The 16,777-nt window shown below is 36.5% G+C and overlaps 1 protein-coding gene across 1 annotated transcript in view; it reads left to right on the forward strand.

The window, feature by feature from the left end:
• Positions 1–16,777, forward strand: part of UNC13C (unc-13 homolog C) — a 568,731-nt gene that overhangs the window by 222,834 nt on the left and 329,120 nt on the right. Inside the window, exons 10-11 of the mRNA XM_045073496.1 lie at positions 3,056–3,283; positions 4,246–4,387. Of these exons, the coding sequence (XP_044929431.1) occupies positions 3,056–3,283; positions 4,246–4,387 (370 nt within the window). The remainder of the gene's footprint in view (positions 1–3,055; positions 3,284–4,245; positions 4,388–16,777) is intronic.

A 16,777-nucleotide genomic window follows, 5' to 3' on the forward strand; every position in this document is an offset into this window, starting at 1 on the left:
TTGCCATGCAAAGGTGGTGAAATTGTGAATTTCACATGAAATTTATGTTTTGGGTAAAAAAAATAAAAATTATAAAGAAAGTGAGGGTTCCAATTTAGTGGTCTTCCCATTAAATTATGTAGAAAGGGACCATGTTAGCTGTTTGCCTCTGTTTACAGATGAATTCTCTTGTATCTCTTAGAAGGATGAATTTTGTTGTGCATAAATGTATCCTCTGATCTGTCAATTAAGCGTTTTTAAAAGTAACAGTGATACATTCCATTTGGATAATGTATTACATTTTACAAAGTGCTTTCAGGGTACATTATCTCTTTTGATCCCTTTATTGCTGATCCTTGATTGACATATTACTCACTGTATTTCAGTGAAGCTACTAGACCTTCTGCCGTACACTTTGAAGGAAGAGTCATATAAATCCAAAGTTAAGTTTATCTCTGGTGACTTTGAGATAAACAGACCAAACCTGAAGGAAAATAACAAACCCAAAGGGTTGGAAATTCATGGCAAATTGCAGCCATCTCAGAAATAGTTTCATTAGGAAAATCAGGTTCGATAAACAATAGGCAGTGGAAAGTGCTTGTAGATCAGTGACAAAAATTAATTACAGATTTTTCTTTATCTCCAAACTAAACAGATTTAAGTGAAATCATTTCCCTCAGATCAAAACATGTAAAAGTAGAACTTTTAAAATGCCACATCTCTTTTTCTAGAAATAACAGACGAGAGGTTTAAATATGAGCCTCTGTTAACCTGCTTTCCCCAGAATAGTGGTTTTGCAGGGGGTTTTCCTGTTGTCCACAAATTAAGAATTTTCTACTCCAACATCAAGGGCATTGGTGAATGATTTCACAGCTAATAGTCACGCTTTCTTAATTAACTCATTCAAAAAATTCAGGATGCTGTTGTTAAGTACAGAGATTGGATTCCTTTAGGTAAAAAAATTGTTAGTGTATTCTACCTTTAGTATATTCTACCTGAATTTGATAGTGATTACTTGAATGAGACTTATTATGTGGGTGGACATCTGCTAGCTCTTCCTGAATTTAGAAAAATAATCCAAAGGACTTTAACTCTCAAGGCCTTTTTTTTTTTTTCCCTGTAGCCTTTGAGAGCACTAAGAGCTCAAACAGTAGTAGTTACTTAGAAATTTGGGGGAGAGTTACATCTTATGGCACTTCTCACCTTTTGAACATTCATTCTTAGAATGGCTGTCACATACTCAAGTTTTGGGGCACTTTGAATCTTGCAATAATTTTTTCAAGGCGACACTGCTCTATTTAATTACTATTTCAGTACTTTAAGTAAAATATGCCTATTGGCTAGCTGGGGATTATTCAATGTAGCCTAAGCTAGTTTTACTGTATAAGAATTAAGGATGTGCAGTCAAACCGTTGACGCTAAATTATAAACATGCTGAATTGTTTAAGGATATGTAATTTACAAATGCGTAGCTTTTCTATGGCCTATTTTAACAGAAGACTAGGGCATTTGGAATGTACTTTCAAGTTATCTTAAATGTAATGCATTCATTCTTTGTATTTTCTTTTTTTTTTTTTTTAATGTGGTTTAAGTTCTGAAAGTTTTTTTTTTTTCTTGCTTTTGTTTTGTTGTTGTTTTAAGATAAAGACAGGGAATCTGCTCTTTATACCATTAGAATATTCATACCTTTAACTTTCTTTAATTACACCTTGGTTATTATGGATGTGTTTTTTCCACTTCAGGAAACAAATGTCATACTTTCAAATATATCAAGATTTTCACTTAAGTATTGCTGTTAAATATGAATTTATTACAAGGAAAGCCAACAGCTGACCTTTTCCTCTTTGTCTTAGCTTCCGTGCTTCCATTAGGCTTAACATTCAAAGACTTAGACTCAAAGAACATTAATAAGGCTATCCTTTGTGGTAGAAATCATGCAGACAAATTCTCTCATTTAACCTCTAAACATTCTACCAGACATTAATGTGGTTATTTCAGAGATATATTTCAAAAAATTATAAGTTGGGTGATACAGTCATGTAGATGAACATTGGATCTGTTACTGAGTGTCGTTTTTTATTCTTTTCATTACATCACCTTTGTTTGGCACCCAAAAATATTGGGTATCAGCAGTGGCTGCTCCTGCAACGCTGGTCCTTGGGGTTTTGCTTTCTCATCTCAAGTTCACTAAGGAACTATGAGAGTTGGAATCATGGTTCATTGTTAACTTGTCATGGATTGTTGCACAACCCAGAGGCCACACACAGCCTTGAAAATACCTGGCAGGTGGCTGGGAAAAGTGAGGGATCCAAGAATGGACTTTTGGAAATCTTTCATTGCCAAAAAGATTAGTGTTAAAAACAAAAATACCTGGAAAGTTGAGACCAATCATGAACAAACAAACAAACAAAACATCCTGGACATCAAAAAGGGTTTTGAGTAGAAAGAATTTAGCCTATTGAAAAACAATGGCCATATCACAAAATGAGAGTTTGGGCCTGTGATCTGTCATGTACTTACATGGTTTCCAAATCCTTTTTAAACAGCACAATCTCTGTAATTCCAAGTAAAATCTTAACAATGGTACTATTTATTTTACAAGAAGAATTTAACCACTTAATCATGATGAATTCCATCATTAGAAATAATTAAACACTTTGAACACAAGGATTTGAAATACTGAATTTGGGGAAACATTTGCCCTCTGTATCCTGTTTTTCAGTTTTGTCTGGCATGTCGTATATACCGTATTTGACTTGTGCCTTCTTTTTGCTCTTTGCAAATTCAAACCACACATTTGTTCAAGCCCTGATTTAAGCAAATAATACAACTGAAAAAGCTGGGAATGATGGAAGTCCATTTACTTGCCACTAACGCAAAGGCTGGTTCTGAATCTCAGCCTAGATATTTTCTCCAGCAGCATTTATCTTGTTCTGCTGTTCCATGAAGTAGGTACCCTGACTCCTCAGAATGAAACCATTTATTCATTCTCCTGTTTCTTCTTTCTCTCCCTCTCTCGGGCCATCCAGAAGTAACTTTATGTGCATTTATGTCACAATTGATTTTTCCATTATAGGAGCAGCAGAAAAGAGTTCTAAGCATGGTGCTGAAGACAAGACTCAGACCATTATTATGGCTATGAAAGAAAGAATGAAGATTAGGGAGAAAAACAGGCCAGAGGTGTTTGAAGTCATTCAGGAAATGTTTCAGATTTCTAAAGAAGATTTTGTGCAGTATACAAAAGCGGCCAAGCAGAGTGTACTAGATGGGACATCTAAGTGGTCAGCTAAAATTACCATTACAGGTAAAAAGTTTCCTTTAAAATTTTTATTCCGCATTGAGATTTTCATATGTTTTAGAAATCACTGCTAATGAAAATTATAGGTAAAATAAGTAGAATTTTCCAGTCTTGTCAATATTGATAAGAAGTATAGTCTATATTTGAAATTTCTAAAGTATGTCCTAGATAATTGAAGTAATTGCAGTCTGTTGTTTTAATCAAAAGCTCTTCTAGAGGAAGAAGTTTCTCTTTTACAATATACTCATCAATAACCTGCAATTTACAAGAGATTAGCTTTGTAGCTGCCTGCCACTGATAAATTACAAGAGTAGCTAAAAATCTCTTTAGCCAGTTTTTCTTAATGAGAAAACACACATCATTTCACTTAATTCTTGATCAGTAGCCCTCAAACATTTGATCCTTGAGTCAAGGCAATTTGAGCTTAGTGATGTCTGGTAATATGAACTTCTGAAGTTGCCTATAACTAGATAAACATTAACCAAGCCTCTTAACTTACTCATATGGTACTTGCAAGATAAAATAAAGATGCCATTTTTTTTTTTTTTAACTAGGTTGAGTTCAGTAGTGACAGCAAACTCGCAATTAGAAATACATTTTAAATCACAGACCTTTGAATTATGTTGGATAACTTTGGGCATATTGTATGTGCATCTTTATTTCTCTATACATACATATAGTAATGTGTAGGTAATTATATAGCTGGTGTGAATAGGGCAGTATATATGTATAGCTGCTACTCATTACAGGCAAAAGAAAATATTTATTCAAGGAAGGATTTAATACTCAGTGTTTTCATTCTTTCATTAAATATTTTTAAAGTCCTAATGTTCATGACAATAAAAGCAGTGGGAATGTATCCACAAACCCAGCGTGCAAAGTGTTAGAAGAGCTGCCCTTCGTTACCATTTTTGTTTGTTTGTTTGAGGAAATCTTTATATTAAAATGTTTATTTTTATTTATTTCAGTGGTTTCGGCACAAGGCTTACAGGCAAAAGACAAAACAGGGTCGAGTGACCCATATGTTACTGTTCAAGTGGGAAAGAACAAAAGAAGAACCAAAACCATTTTTGGAAATTTGAATCCAGTATGGGATGAGAAGTTTTATTTGTAAGTATATCATGTGAAACTATTACAAGTATTGATATATTTGGGAATAAATTTAATACAGGCATGCAAAATATAGAAGCAATAATTATCTCATATTTAATACTAAGCAGAAATTATCAAAAGTGAAATTAATATCATGAAGTCACTTAATACTCACATTTATTAATCTTTATCTTTGGAAGAAAGTGAATAAAAAGAATTTTTCAAACAAAGGTGGCATGGTTGGGATGACTGTATAGGAGAAAAAAAGATTAAGATATGATCTATAACTTGGGTTGACCTAACATAACTTCGAATTTACTGGCTTGATTCAGCAATATCCTGACATCCGATGATTTAGGACTTAAGGGCAGGAGAAGGATTTGGGGCATCACCTGACCCATCATACCTACACCATGATGAAATGGTTGATGATAACTTTTATAGCCTCTCATTTTCTAAGAGGTCATTTATTTTTAAAGCCTCTTATATTTGTACCAAAAGGTAAGAAATTATTTTTCTGGCATAAGTTCTTTTCTTTCTAAAGACAAAAGATGACTTTCCAATTGTCATTTGATAGAAATGAAAATTCCAAACCCTGAGTCCTTTCTTTTTCTTCCCTCCTTTCTATGCTGATGGCATAAACAAGGGTGTTATTAACATACCAAGTGAGCAAACCCAAAACATAGAGCTTGTTTGGAGATGTAGGCAATAGTGAATAAGAAATAGAGCGCTTTGGTTTGTATGGGCTGATGAAGAGTGTGTTCAGAAATAGGTTTGGAAAATCAGTTGGGACCAAATAACGGGATACCATAAAATGAGTTTGGATAGTTCCTCCCTTTTCACTGATGGAAGAAACTATTTTAGCCTCCATTTGTTTGTTAACCGAAGACAAGAAATCCATTGGTAGTCATAAATCCAAATCTCTAAACCAGTGAAATAAATGAATCAAGCAGGGTAAGGACAACAAAGAAAGGACCAGACTATGGCAAACATCAAGCAAGCAACTTGGAAAAATACAGCTTCAATGGCCGCGTATTCATGCAGATGTAATGAAGCTAGAGCCCACAGATTCTCAGGAGAAGCTGTAAGTTTGAAAACTTAAAATCAGGTATATGGAAGTAAAATTGGCAAAATGTAAGTCTACATATTTAAAGTGTACTGTTTGTTAAGTTTTGACTTGCATATACCTCAATGAAGCCATCACCACAGACAATATAATGAACATATATCTCGTCCCATATTCATGCCCCAGGAAAACTGTCCCTCCTTAACTCCCTCCATGGCAAGGCAATCCCTGATCTCCTTTATGAGGCTATAGAATGCTCTGCATTTTGCATTTTGTGACTTTTATATAGAGCATACATTATGCATTCTTCTTTTGTAGGGTTTGATTGACTCAGTGTAATTATTTTGAAACCCATCAATGTTGTAGGATTCAGCAAGAGATCATTTCTTTTTCTTGCTGCATAGCATTTCATTGTTATAAAATATCAAAGTTTATTTATGCATTCACCTTTTGAGGGGCATTTGGTTTGTTTCTAGTTTTTAACTATTAAAAACAAAGCCCTTTGGGAAAAAAATAAAGCTGTTTGGAAACTTGTAAACTATGTCTATACAAATATTTATATGCATTTCTCTTGAATAAATACCTAGAATTGAATAGATGAGACATCTATTATGAATATAGGTAATTTTTAAGATAATTTTTCCAAGTGGTTATACCATTTTAAATTTCCATCACCAATGTATGGGAGCTCCAGGCGTTACACCCTTCTAATACTTTGTAAGGTCAGTCTTTTAGATTTTTGCAATCCTTCTATATGTGTAGTGTAGTGGTATCTTATAGTGGTTGTATTTTGCACTTCTCTGATGACTAGTGGTTTCAAGTATCTTTCATGTGCTATCCATGTATCATTTTTAGTTAAGTTTTTAGTTTGCTCATTTTTACTGTTTTTCTATTTTGTATTTGTGCAAGTCTTTTTTTTAAATAGTTTTATATTTTACATTTAGGTCCATCATACATTTTTTAGGTAGTTTTCTAATGTGGTAGAAGTTATAGACCTAAATTCATTATTTTGCATATGGATATCCAGTGGTTCCTGGACCATTTTTTGAAAGCACCATCATTTCTTTACTAAATGGCTTTTGCACCTTTAATAAAATTCACCCATCCCTGGATGTGCTGATCTGTTTCTAGATTGTTCTGTACTATTTACCTGCTTATCCATCTGTATGCCAGTACCATACAGTCTAGATTACTGCAGTTTTACTTTAAAATCAGTCTTAAAATCAGTGTTAGTCCTCCATTTTTAATTTTTTTAGTTATCTATCTTAGAGCCTTTGAATTATTTCCAAATGAGTTTTAGAATCTGCTAGCCTTCTTCACACAAAAAGAAACCTGATACAATTTTGATTGCCTTATTGCTCTGGCTAAGATTTCAGATATCATACCAAGGAGAAGTGACACAAGTGCATCTCCGGGCCTTGATCTCAGTCTCCAGCAGAACACATTGTTTTTTGTTTGTTTGTTTTTTTGTTTTTTTTTTTTTGATTAACAATGAGCTTAGCTTTAGGCTCTTTGTAGATGCCCTTTATGCAATTGAGGCAGTCATCTTCTGTTTCTGATATGCGGAGAGTTTTGATCAGAAACAGATGTTGTAGTTTGTCTAATGCTTTTACTGCATTTTTGGGTTGCTCATAGGATTCTGAATGCCATTTAAAAAAAAAAAACTTAGAAGATATTTTTCCATCATCTTCGTGTTTACATGCTTTTCTTTTTCTTGGTGAGAAAGCCATTGTTGCCCTCATCTTTGCTCCTCTGTGCATGTCTTTTTCCTCCTGAGTTGCTATTAAAAGACCACGTTTTCTTTACTCAGTTGCACAATATGGTAGTATTGTACCATGGTGTGGTTTTCTTTATATTTCTGGTGCATGGGGTTTATTAAATCAATTGGGACTGTGAGTCTGCAGTTTTCTTCAACTTGCAAACATTTTGGTTATTTCTGTAAACATTTTTTCTCCCTCTACCTTTTGGAGATTCCCCTTATAAAATATATTAGGCCTTTTGAAGTTGTCCTACAACTACTGATGGAAAGTTTATCTTTTTCTCTCTCTCTTTCCTTTTATTCTGCGTTTCACTTTGGATTATTTTTATTGCTATGTGTTTACATTGCTCACCTTTTCTTTGGACATATCCTATTTATTATTAATCCAAGCCACTGTATTTTTCTTTTTCTTTTTTTAAATTTTTATTTATTTTTTTAATGTCTTTTCAGTGTTCCAGAATTCATTGTTTATGTACCACACCCAGTGTCCCATGCAATACGTGCCCTCCATAATACCCACCACCAGGCTTCACCCAACCCCCCGTCCCCCTCCCCTCCAAAACCCTCAGACTGTTTTTCAGAGTCCATAGTCTTTCATGGTTTGTCTCCCCCTCCGATTTCCCACAACTCCCTTCTCCTATCCATCTCCCCAAGTCCTCCATATTATTTCTTATACTCCACAAATAAGTGAAACCATATGATAATTGACTCTCTGCTTGACTTATTTCACTCAGCATAATCTCTTCCAGTCCCATCCATGTTGATACAGATTTGGCTATTCATCCTTTCTGATGGAGGCATAAAACTCCATTATGTATATGGACCGCATCTTCTTTATGCATTCGTCTGTTGAAGAGGATCTTGGTTCTTTCCACAGTTTGGCGACTGTGGCCATTGCTGCTATGAACATTGGGGGTACAGATGGCCCTTCTTTTCACTACATTTGTATCGTTGGGGTAAATACCCAGTGCCACTGTATTTTTCATCTCAGATATTTCGGTTTTTTTCTCAGGAAATTCAAGTTGGGGTTTTTATATCTTCCATGGCTCTACTTAACTTTTTTAGGTAAGACTTTATTTTCTCAGAGAAGTTTTAAGTTCACAGAGAAATTGAGGGGAGGATACAGTGATTTTCCACGTATCTTCTGCCCCCACGTATCCATTGCCTCCCCTTATTACTAACACTCCCCCATCCACCAAAGTGGTATATTTTTTTACAATTGGCAAACCAACATTGACACATCATTATCACCCAAAGACCACATTTACATTATGGTTCACTGCTGGTGGTTTATATTTTATGGGTTTGGACAAATACATCATGATGTGTGTCCATCATCATGGTATCATACAGAGTGCTTTGCCTTAAAAATCCCATGTTCCACCTTTCATCCCTGCCTCCTGAATTTCTTTTTACTCTCTGTATAGTTTTTTGTTTTTTTTTGTTTTTTTTTTTGAAGAAGGTCCTAGGGTTGGAATCATACAGTGTATGACCTTTACATGTTGGCTTTTTTCACTTAGTAATATGCAGTTAAGCTTACTCTGTGTCTTTTATGTGGCTGGATAGTTCATTTATTTTTTGCACTGAATAATAATCCATTGCCCAGATGTGTCACAGTTTGTTTATCCATTGACCTACCAAAGAATATCTTGGTTGCTTCCAAGTTTTGGCATTTATGAATAAAGCTGTTATAAACATCCATATGCAAGTTTTTGTGTGAACATAAGTTATCAATTTCTTTGGGTCAATGCCAAGAGATGTTATTGCTGAATTGTATGGTAAGAGTGTATTTTGTTTTGTAGGAAACAGTCAAGCTGTCTTTTAAAGTGACTGTACCAGTTTGCATTCCCACCAGCAATGAATGAAAGTTCCCGTGGCTCTGAATCCTCCGTAGCATTTGGTGTTGTCTGTGTTCAAGAGTTTGGCCATTCCAGAATGTGGATAGTGGGATATTGTTGTTTTAATTGATAGTTCCCTGATGACATCTAAGTAGCATCTTTTCAAATGCTTACTCACCATCTGTCTATCTTCTTTGGCAAGATTTTAAGAAGGATTTTTTAAAGTTTTTTTTTTTTTTTAATTTTGAATTTTAAAAGTCTTTTAACTGTTTTGGATACTAGTTCTTGATCACCTGTGCCTTTTGAAAATATTTTCTCCCCATCTGTGACTTGTCTTCTTATTCCCTTGACACTTTCTCTACTTTCCTTTTTGAACACATGCAAAACATACCACTCTTTTGATGTCCTTGACTTCCAATTCTCCATCAGTGTCAGTTTTGACTGATCAGTTTTTTCTTTGTTATGTGTCATATTTTTCTGCTACTTCAGATGCCTGGTAATTTATACTGAGTGCGAGACACTAAATATTATCTCGCTGGGTGATGGATATTATTGGCATCCTATAAATACTACTGAACTTTACTTTGAGACATAGTTAAGTCACGTAGAAACAGTTTGGTTTTTTGGATGTTGCTTTTAGAATCTGTTAAGTGGAAATGAAATACTGCTCAGCTTTCGGCTAATTATTCCTCAATTCTGAAGCAAGACTCTGCCAAGAACTCTGCCTACAGACTCATGAAATGATCAATTTTTTCAAGGCTCCCAGGTAGAAACAAGCGCTATTCTGGTGTGGGTGAGTGCAGCACACTGTTTGAGCTCATCCCTTTGATGCACCTTTTTTTTTTTTTTTTTTAAAGATTTTATTTATTTATTTATTTGAGAGAGAATGTGAGAGAGAAAGAGAGCACACAAGACATGGGAGGGTTAGAGAGAGAAGCAGGCTCCCCACTGAGTAGGGAGACAGATGCAGGACTTGATCCTGGGAGCCTGGGATCATGACCTGAGCTGAAGACAGTTGCTTAACCAACTGAGCCACCCAGGCACCCCCTTTCATGCGTCGTAACCAGGCCTTGGGTAGTTTCAGTGTGTGCAGTTACCATGACTCACTGGATTACTCAAAGGGAACCTTCTGCAGATTGTCAAAGTTTTCCTTCTGTTCAGTTCTCTTCTTTTTCGCATGCCTGTGGCCTTTAGCTGCCTTGGTGTTCCCAGACTGTTGGCTCAGAGAATCTAGTAGACTCCACTTGAGTTCTTTCTCCTTGTACAGTGACCGGAAAACGATCTCCACGCAGTCAGCTGAAGTCATCATAAGACTCACCTTGTTTGTTTTTTGTTTCTTTGGGATCACTGTCCTTCTTTGACAGATCTCCAATATATTGAAAAGCTTAAACTTTGTTCACTTTTTGATTTTTCATGTGGGAAAGTATCTCTAGTCTGTTATTCCCTCTTGACTATAATTAGAAAGTCTGAAAATCTCAATTTAATTGATAAGCAAAGTGAAATAGTATAAAAACCAACACAAAGCATGTCACACAGCATCTGAATTCTAGACATATTTGATCCACAGGTTGTCAGTTACATGTGTGAAATAAAGCATTCATCCAAAGGAACACAGTAGTGGAAATACTTATTCTAATATTTTAATCCTGAAGAAGGTTCCCTTGAGAAATCAGCTGAATAATGATAAATACAGGGATGTGGGGAAACTACCCAAGAATAAGGTAATCGTCACCAAAAGACAGAGGTATAACCGTGTCCGGTGCTCATCAAGGTCAGGAATGGTGTTTGTTCCCACTAAACAAAGTAGAAGGCCTCATAACTGATGGGGCAAGTACACAGAAGAGGATACTGGAATGGGTGCTTAAGATAGGAATTATCTATGTTTGGGGGCAGTTTTCCTATAATGTACTGTATGCCTTATTTTTGAGAGGAAGCATTATCTACAATGGCTATACCAATATATCTATGCTTAAAGCAACACTCTTTTCAAGGAAGAAGAAATTCAAATTCAAACCAATTCCACCCTGCTGTTCATGTAATATGTATATAATGTGCACAGTTTTTTTTCACAATTTTTTTTAGTTTACTGACAAAATATGTGTGAGTGTTAAGTTACACTCACACATATTTTCTATTTGTCCCCTCTAGAATACCAAAAACAAATGCCTAAATTTTCAACAGTGGCTCTTTTTGTTGCCAGTTTCTAGAACTCTACAATTCCGTTCTTAATACTGAGGTTCTACATCACGGTTTCCAAAAACGCTGTTTTGGATCTGCCTGTGCAAACTTCCATTTTACCATGAAATGGCATGAGAATTGCACATTTATCTTCTTGTGTAAGGTTTTTTGTTGTTGTTGCTGTTTTGGGGGTAGCAGGTGAAAATGAGGTCATAGTGAATTTATGTGCAGATTTTGAAAAATGCATACATATCATAGATGAGCTCCTCCATGCCTCCCACCACACTGCCCTGTGAGCTGGAGTATAAAATGGTATCCTGGCATTCTGAAAATAAGGTATCTTATTAATAGTATGACTAATGTTTGCATTGGGGGGAATTAAATTCTGAAGGTTTGGTTTTTCCAATATGAAAAATTGAGATTGTTAAATTGAGATAATGTATATAGGTATACATTAGATATCTATACATATAATGTATATAATATAATGTAATATAACAGGATTGCTATATTGAGATAGTGTATATAGATTTCATGGCATTGGTAAGCATTAAAAATGGCAGTGTTTTTGGGCACCTGGATGGCTCAGTGGGTTAAAGCCTCTGTCTTCGGCTCGGGTCATGATCCCAGGATCCTGGGGTCGAGCCCCACATTGGGCTCTCTGCTCAGCAGGGAGCTTGCTTCCTCCTCTCCTGCCTCCCTCTCTGCCTACTTGTGATCTCTGTCAAATAAATAAAATCTTTTAAAAAATGGCAGTATTAGCGACAATTATTATTATTAGCATTTGTAACATGATGACATTCTTTGTGGTAAGATTCAGGACTTCACAGCAAAGATGACAGAAGTGTTTGCTTTTAAAAAAAAAAAAGTTCTAATCTGACTAGTGAGGCTGAGAAAAGACTAATAAACAGGGTGCTGTAAAAGGAAAGTATTGCCGAAATAAGAATTACAGAACTGAAATTGGTGCAGGATCTGAGAGACTATTTTATTCAATTCCCTCATTTTACTGGTGACACTTGAATCTCACAGGCAGGTTATAGTAGAGCCACGACTACAAAGCAGTTCCCTGTTCTGAAGCCACCAAGAAGATGCAAGTAAAAATAAGGATTTTTTTCCAGCACCTAAACTATTGTCTTAGCAAAACGGCTTTGACCTGAAAAAAACAAAAAAACAAAAACAAATACAAAAAATCAAACCAGACAGTTCCAAAGATGGTAAAATGAAAATGCAAATGAAGAAATTTTTGTAAAGTTTTTTGAAAGCTTAATAATTCCCCCATTAATGGCAATTTGATACCCTCCAGAGATTAATGCTGAGTCATTTCACTTTTAGTTTTACCTCTCTTACCATGAGTTGGAAAAAGAAGTTTGAAATTTTTATCTTAAAAAGACCAAGATGTTGTATGATTTTAAGAATGAGACACTGTAGAGAGTGTTAGCCCAGAACGGAGGCATGACTATTTGCTTTCTGGCAGAAATATGGGTTAGGAGGGGTTGTAAACACACATAATTTTTAAAGCATCATATGGGTATGTATTAAGGTATATGAAAGTGCTTTGAAGTGATAAAGTATGACATAAATCAAAGGCACTGGTTATCTTTGTTCTTTGTTCCTGGTAAGTTGTATATTTGATCATTTCATAATTATGACATTTGATTTTATTTGCCTATACAATAGTTAATGAAATGTTTTATGCTTGTCATAAATCATTGCCTCAGGAAAAAAAGGAGTAAGTTTTTTCCAGTGGGTTTTAGAGAGAAAATGCCAGTATGGTTTATTTGAATAAGAAATTTTGGAGTTAGGAGGCTTGCATATGTTACATAGATACTGTCCTTTCCAGAAGACTCTATAGTTGATGGTTGGTGCTTTGTTTTTGCTAACTTATGAAATAAAACTTCATGCTGATTCCCTCTTTGAGGGAAGCTGGCAGGCATGCATTTTTTTTAATATCTATTATTTATTTTTTTGAGTTTTTACTCAAATTCCAATTAATGTACAATATAATATTAGTTTCAAAATAGTGTGCAGTATAGTGATTCAACACTTCCATAAAACACCTAGTGCTCACGATAGCAAGTGTCCTCCCTAATCCCCATCACCCATTCCGCCCATCCCTCCATCCACTTCCCCTCTGGTCACCATCACTGTGTTCCCTGTCGTTGAAAGTCTGTTTCTTAGATTGTCTGTCTGTCTGTCTCTCTCTCTTCATTTGTTCATTTGTTTCTTAAATACTACCTATGTGTAGAATCATATGGTATTCATCTTTTTCTGACTGACTTATTTTGCTTACCATATTACTTATGAGCTCTATCCATGTCTTTGCAAATGGCAAGAGTTCATTCTTTTTTATGGCTGAATAATATTCTTCTTTGTGTATATATGTGTGTGTGTGTGTGTGTGTGTACACATGTTTATCCATTCACCAATTGGGGAACACTTGGGCTATTTCCATAATTGGAGATTGTAGACAATGCTCCTGTAAACATCAGGGTCCATGACCCTTTTGAATTAGTATTTTTGTAGTCTTTTGGTAAATACCTAGAAGTACAGTTTCCGGATCATAGGGTAGCTCTATTTTTAACTTCTTGAGGAAACTCTGTACTATTTTTGAGAGTGGCTGTACCAGGGTGCATTCCCACCAACACTGCAAGACAGTTCCCCTTGTTAGTTATATTTTTAATTTGTATTAAAGAATTATTTTAAAAACAAGGTCTAGTCAACACAATGCCTGTGGTAGGAATAGGCACAGCAGTGGTGTTTAGACACCTTACCTAAATGACTGCACAATCCCCTCCACTTGTTCAGTGGGTATCAGTTAAATTCTATCCACATTTCCTGAGTCCCCATTTCATACAAATCGCTGTACTTACAAGGTCCATAGAAATACTGACTTGAAAAGTGACTCCACGTTATTACCAAAGAGCTGTTGACCTACTAGTTTATAGACTTAAGTTCCAAAAATTTTCTGGATTAACATGCTCCTTGACCTCAAGAAAACCCTTTAGCCCCTGTAAATCTGTCTCACAGTGGGCAGTGTGGGGAAAAAAAAAAATTACTTCCCACCTTGACACAATAATATTTTTGACAAGAGGCAATGAACACGCAAACTCTTAAGATGTGAGCATTAGAAACTCCTAAAGCTGTTGTTTATAGAAGCATCATTGCCTTGGCTATCTACAAGAATGTCAGCCGTGTTTAATTCACAATCAACCACATGTGTGGCACACAGAGTGCCTTAGGCTCGTGGCTCTCCACTGTGCCCTGTGCCGCTCCGCTGAGGACCGAGCAGGAATTAAGCATAAAGTAAGCTCTATAGGAGATAGCTTATTTAAATACTGCAGTTAAATACAAATAGCTCCATAGCACAGCCGATTAATAGTTTAAAATGACAGCCTGAATATAATCAGTGATTTGATTTATTGCCTAGATTACTAGCATGGGCCATTTCAGGGCTACACGGGAAGGGAGCATTTCTTCAGTTGTCTGAGCTAGCTTACAACGATGGTATTAACATCAGGAAGTCATTTGTCAGGAAGATTGTTCCACAGTTGTCTCAAGGAAGGAGTTTAGTCACACTTTATGGGCTTGGAAATTTGTTTACTAATCATTGTCTACATTGCGAATATGCCTGGCAATGGGGAGACATGACAACCAGAACTGCCTTTCACGTAGTAAATGAGATTGAGCCATTACCCATCCACACACAACAGAGTCAATAGAATACATTTATGCTATCACTGCTTCACTGCAGAAACAAAGGGATTTGTAGTAAGGAGAGGAAAGGTATGTGGAAAGAGATCTGAGCTGAATTCACTCAACTTAGAGTCCCCAAAGAGAACTTCTTGCCAGGCAACAAACCGTAAGCTTTCAGATCAGGACAGATCCTTGGAGATGGCTTGTGATGTTCCACTGACCAAGAAACAGAAGGCCTTGTACTTCGTTTCAAATGGAGGATTAAATAGAATCCAAACACAATCCCCCAAATCTTGAGGAAGCAGTTGGGTTACGAACAACAAACCATTGGGGGCAATGAGGACTATTCTGTAAGGATGCTTCGTGGTGGGAAGAAAAAAAAAAAACCCTCACACTTAAATTGGACCATGGAAAAGGGATTTTTACTTGGACACAGAATGCCCTTGCAGGAAAACAGGAAAAAGCAAGTTGGAACTACAAAATGGCAGAAATTATATGTCCGTTGATTCCTCTCTATTTTTCTCTGACAGTTTGTTCATCTGTATCTGTTTTTCTCTATCTCTACTTCCTTTTTTTTTTTTTAAGAGTTTACTTATTTATTTGACAGGCAGAGATCACAAGTAGGCAGAGAGGCAGGCAGAGAGAGGGGGAAGCAGGCTCCCTGCTGAGCAGAGAGCCCCATGTGGGGCTCAATCCCAGGACCCTGAGATCATGACCTGAGCCGAAGGCAGAGGCTTTAACCCACTGAGCCACTCAGGTGCCCCTCTCTATCTCTACTTCTTACTTCTCCTCCCTCTCTTTCTTCTATCACTTGGTCCCTCCTGCCCTCAACCCATGGCTCTTTCTTCTTCCCACTTTCCTCTGTACTCTGGTTTGATTGCTGGTCACTACTCAGTAGCTGTTCATATCACCAGCATCCGTTTGTTCCATAATAGCCTCGGTCCTGTGACCATATGTCTTTCAACTCTAGCATTCACAGATTTCTGCCAGGAAGGTTCTTTGCATTTTAACCAGTTAATCCAATTCATTTTTATGAAATACCAGGCTGTGGTAAGAGCACCTTACATCCATCAGTTGTGCTTTATATGAGGAACAGAGAGGAGGAAAATCCTAGTGGTGTGTTGGTAACTGATTTGGCCCCGTAGGTCCAAGCAGTTACCCCTGAGTGGAATATATCTAGTTAAGGCACTGTAACGATCTGGATCTGTCAAGGGTTTTCAAGACCCAAATACAATTCTAATCAACCTCTGTTTAGCTCATCCTTCTACCTCTAGGTCATACCCCATGTGTGGACCAACCATTTTGAAGGCAGGAAAAGGAGAGCAACATGCTAGTCCTATATATAGCCAGACTGAAAGTTGGCAGATCTCCCTTGGCCCAGAAAAATGAAGTGTAAAATCTAATTTTCTGGGTGTTTTTTTTTTCCCCCTGTACCAACGCTGATAATCTTTAGAGAAATAATTCATTCATGAGGCACTCTTGTAGGTTCTCCAGACACTGAGGTAAATATGAAAGATGATAGCTCCCCATTACACAATTTGTTTGGTTTTCTTGTTTCCTAATTGGGGTGGAGATGGTGCTAAGGCTTCTATCATCAGCTGGGGGGGAGGAGCCAATCCCCAGATGTTAGGGGAAATGGGCAATTCTGCCTGGTGCTTTCATTGTGGCTGGGCTCGACAATAGGATAGTTAGTTATTTCTAAGTAAAGTTTTGTTTGTTTTTTTTTTTTAATTTATCTATTTGAAAGAGCACAAGCAGAGGGAGCAGCAGGCAGAAGAAGCAGGCTGTCCAATGAGCATGGAGCCCGATGGGGGACTCAATCCCAGGACCCTGGGATCATGACCAGAACTGAAGGCAGATGCTTAATACAGTGA

The sequence above is a fragment of the Mustela putorius genome, unplaced genomic scaffold (genome assembly GCF_011764305.1).
Source record: "Mustela putorius furo isolate JIRA1106 unplaced genomic scaffold, ASM1176430v1.1 tig00537243_pilon_pilon_pilon, whole genome shotgun sequence".
In the NCBI taxonomy this organism is placed as follows: Eukaryota; Metazoa; Chordata; class Mammalia; order Carnivora; family Mustelidae; genus Mustela; species Mustela putorius.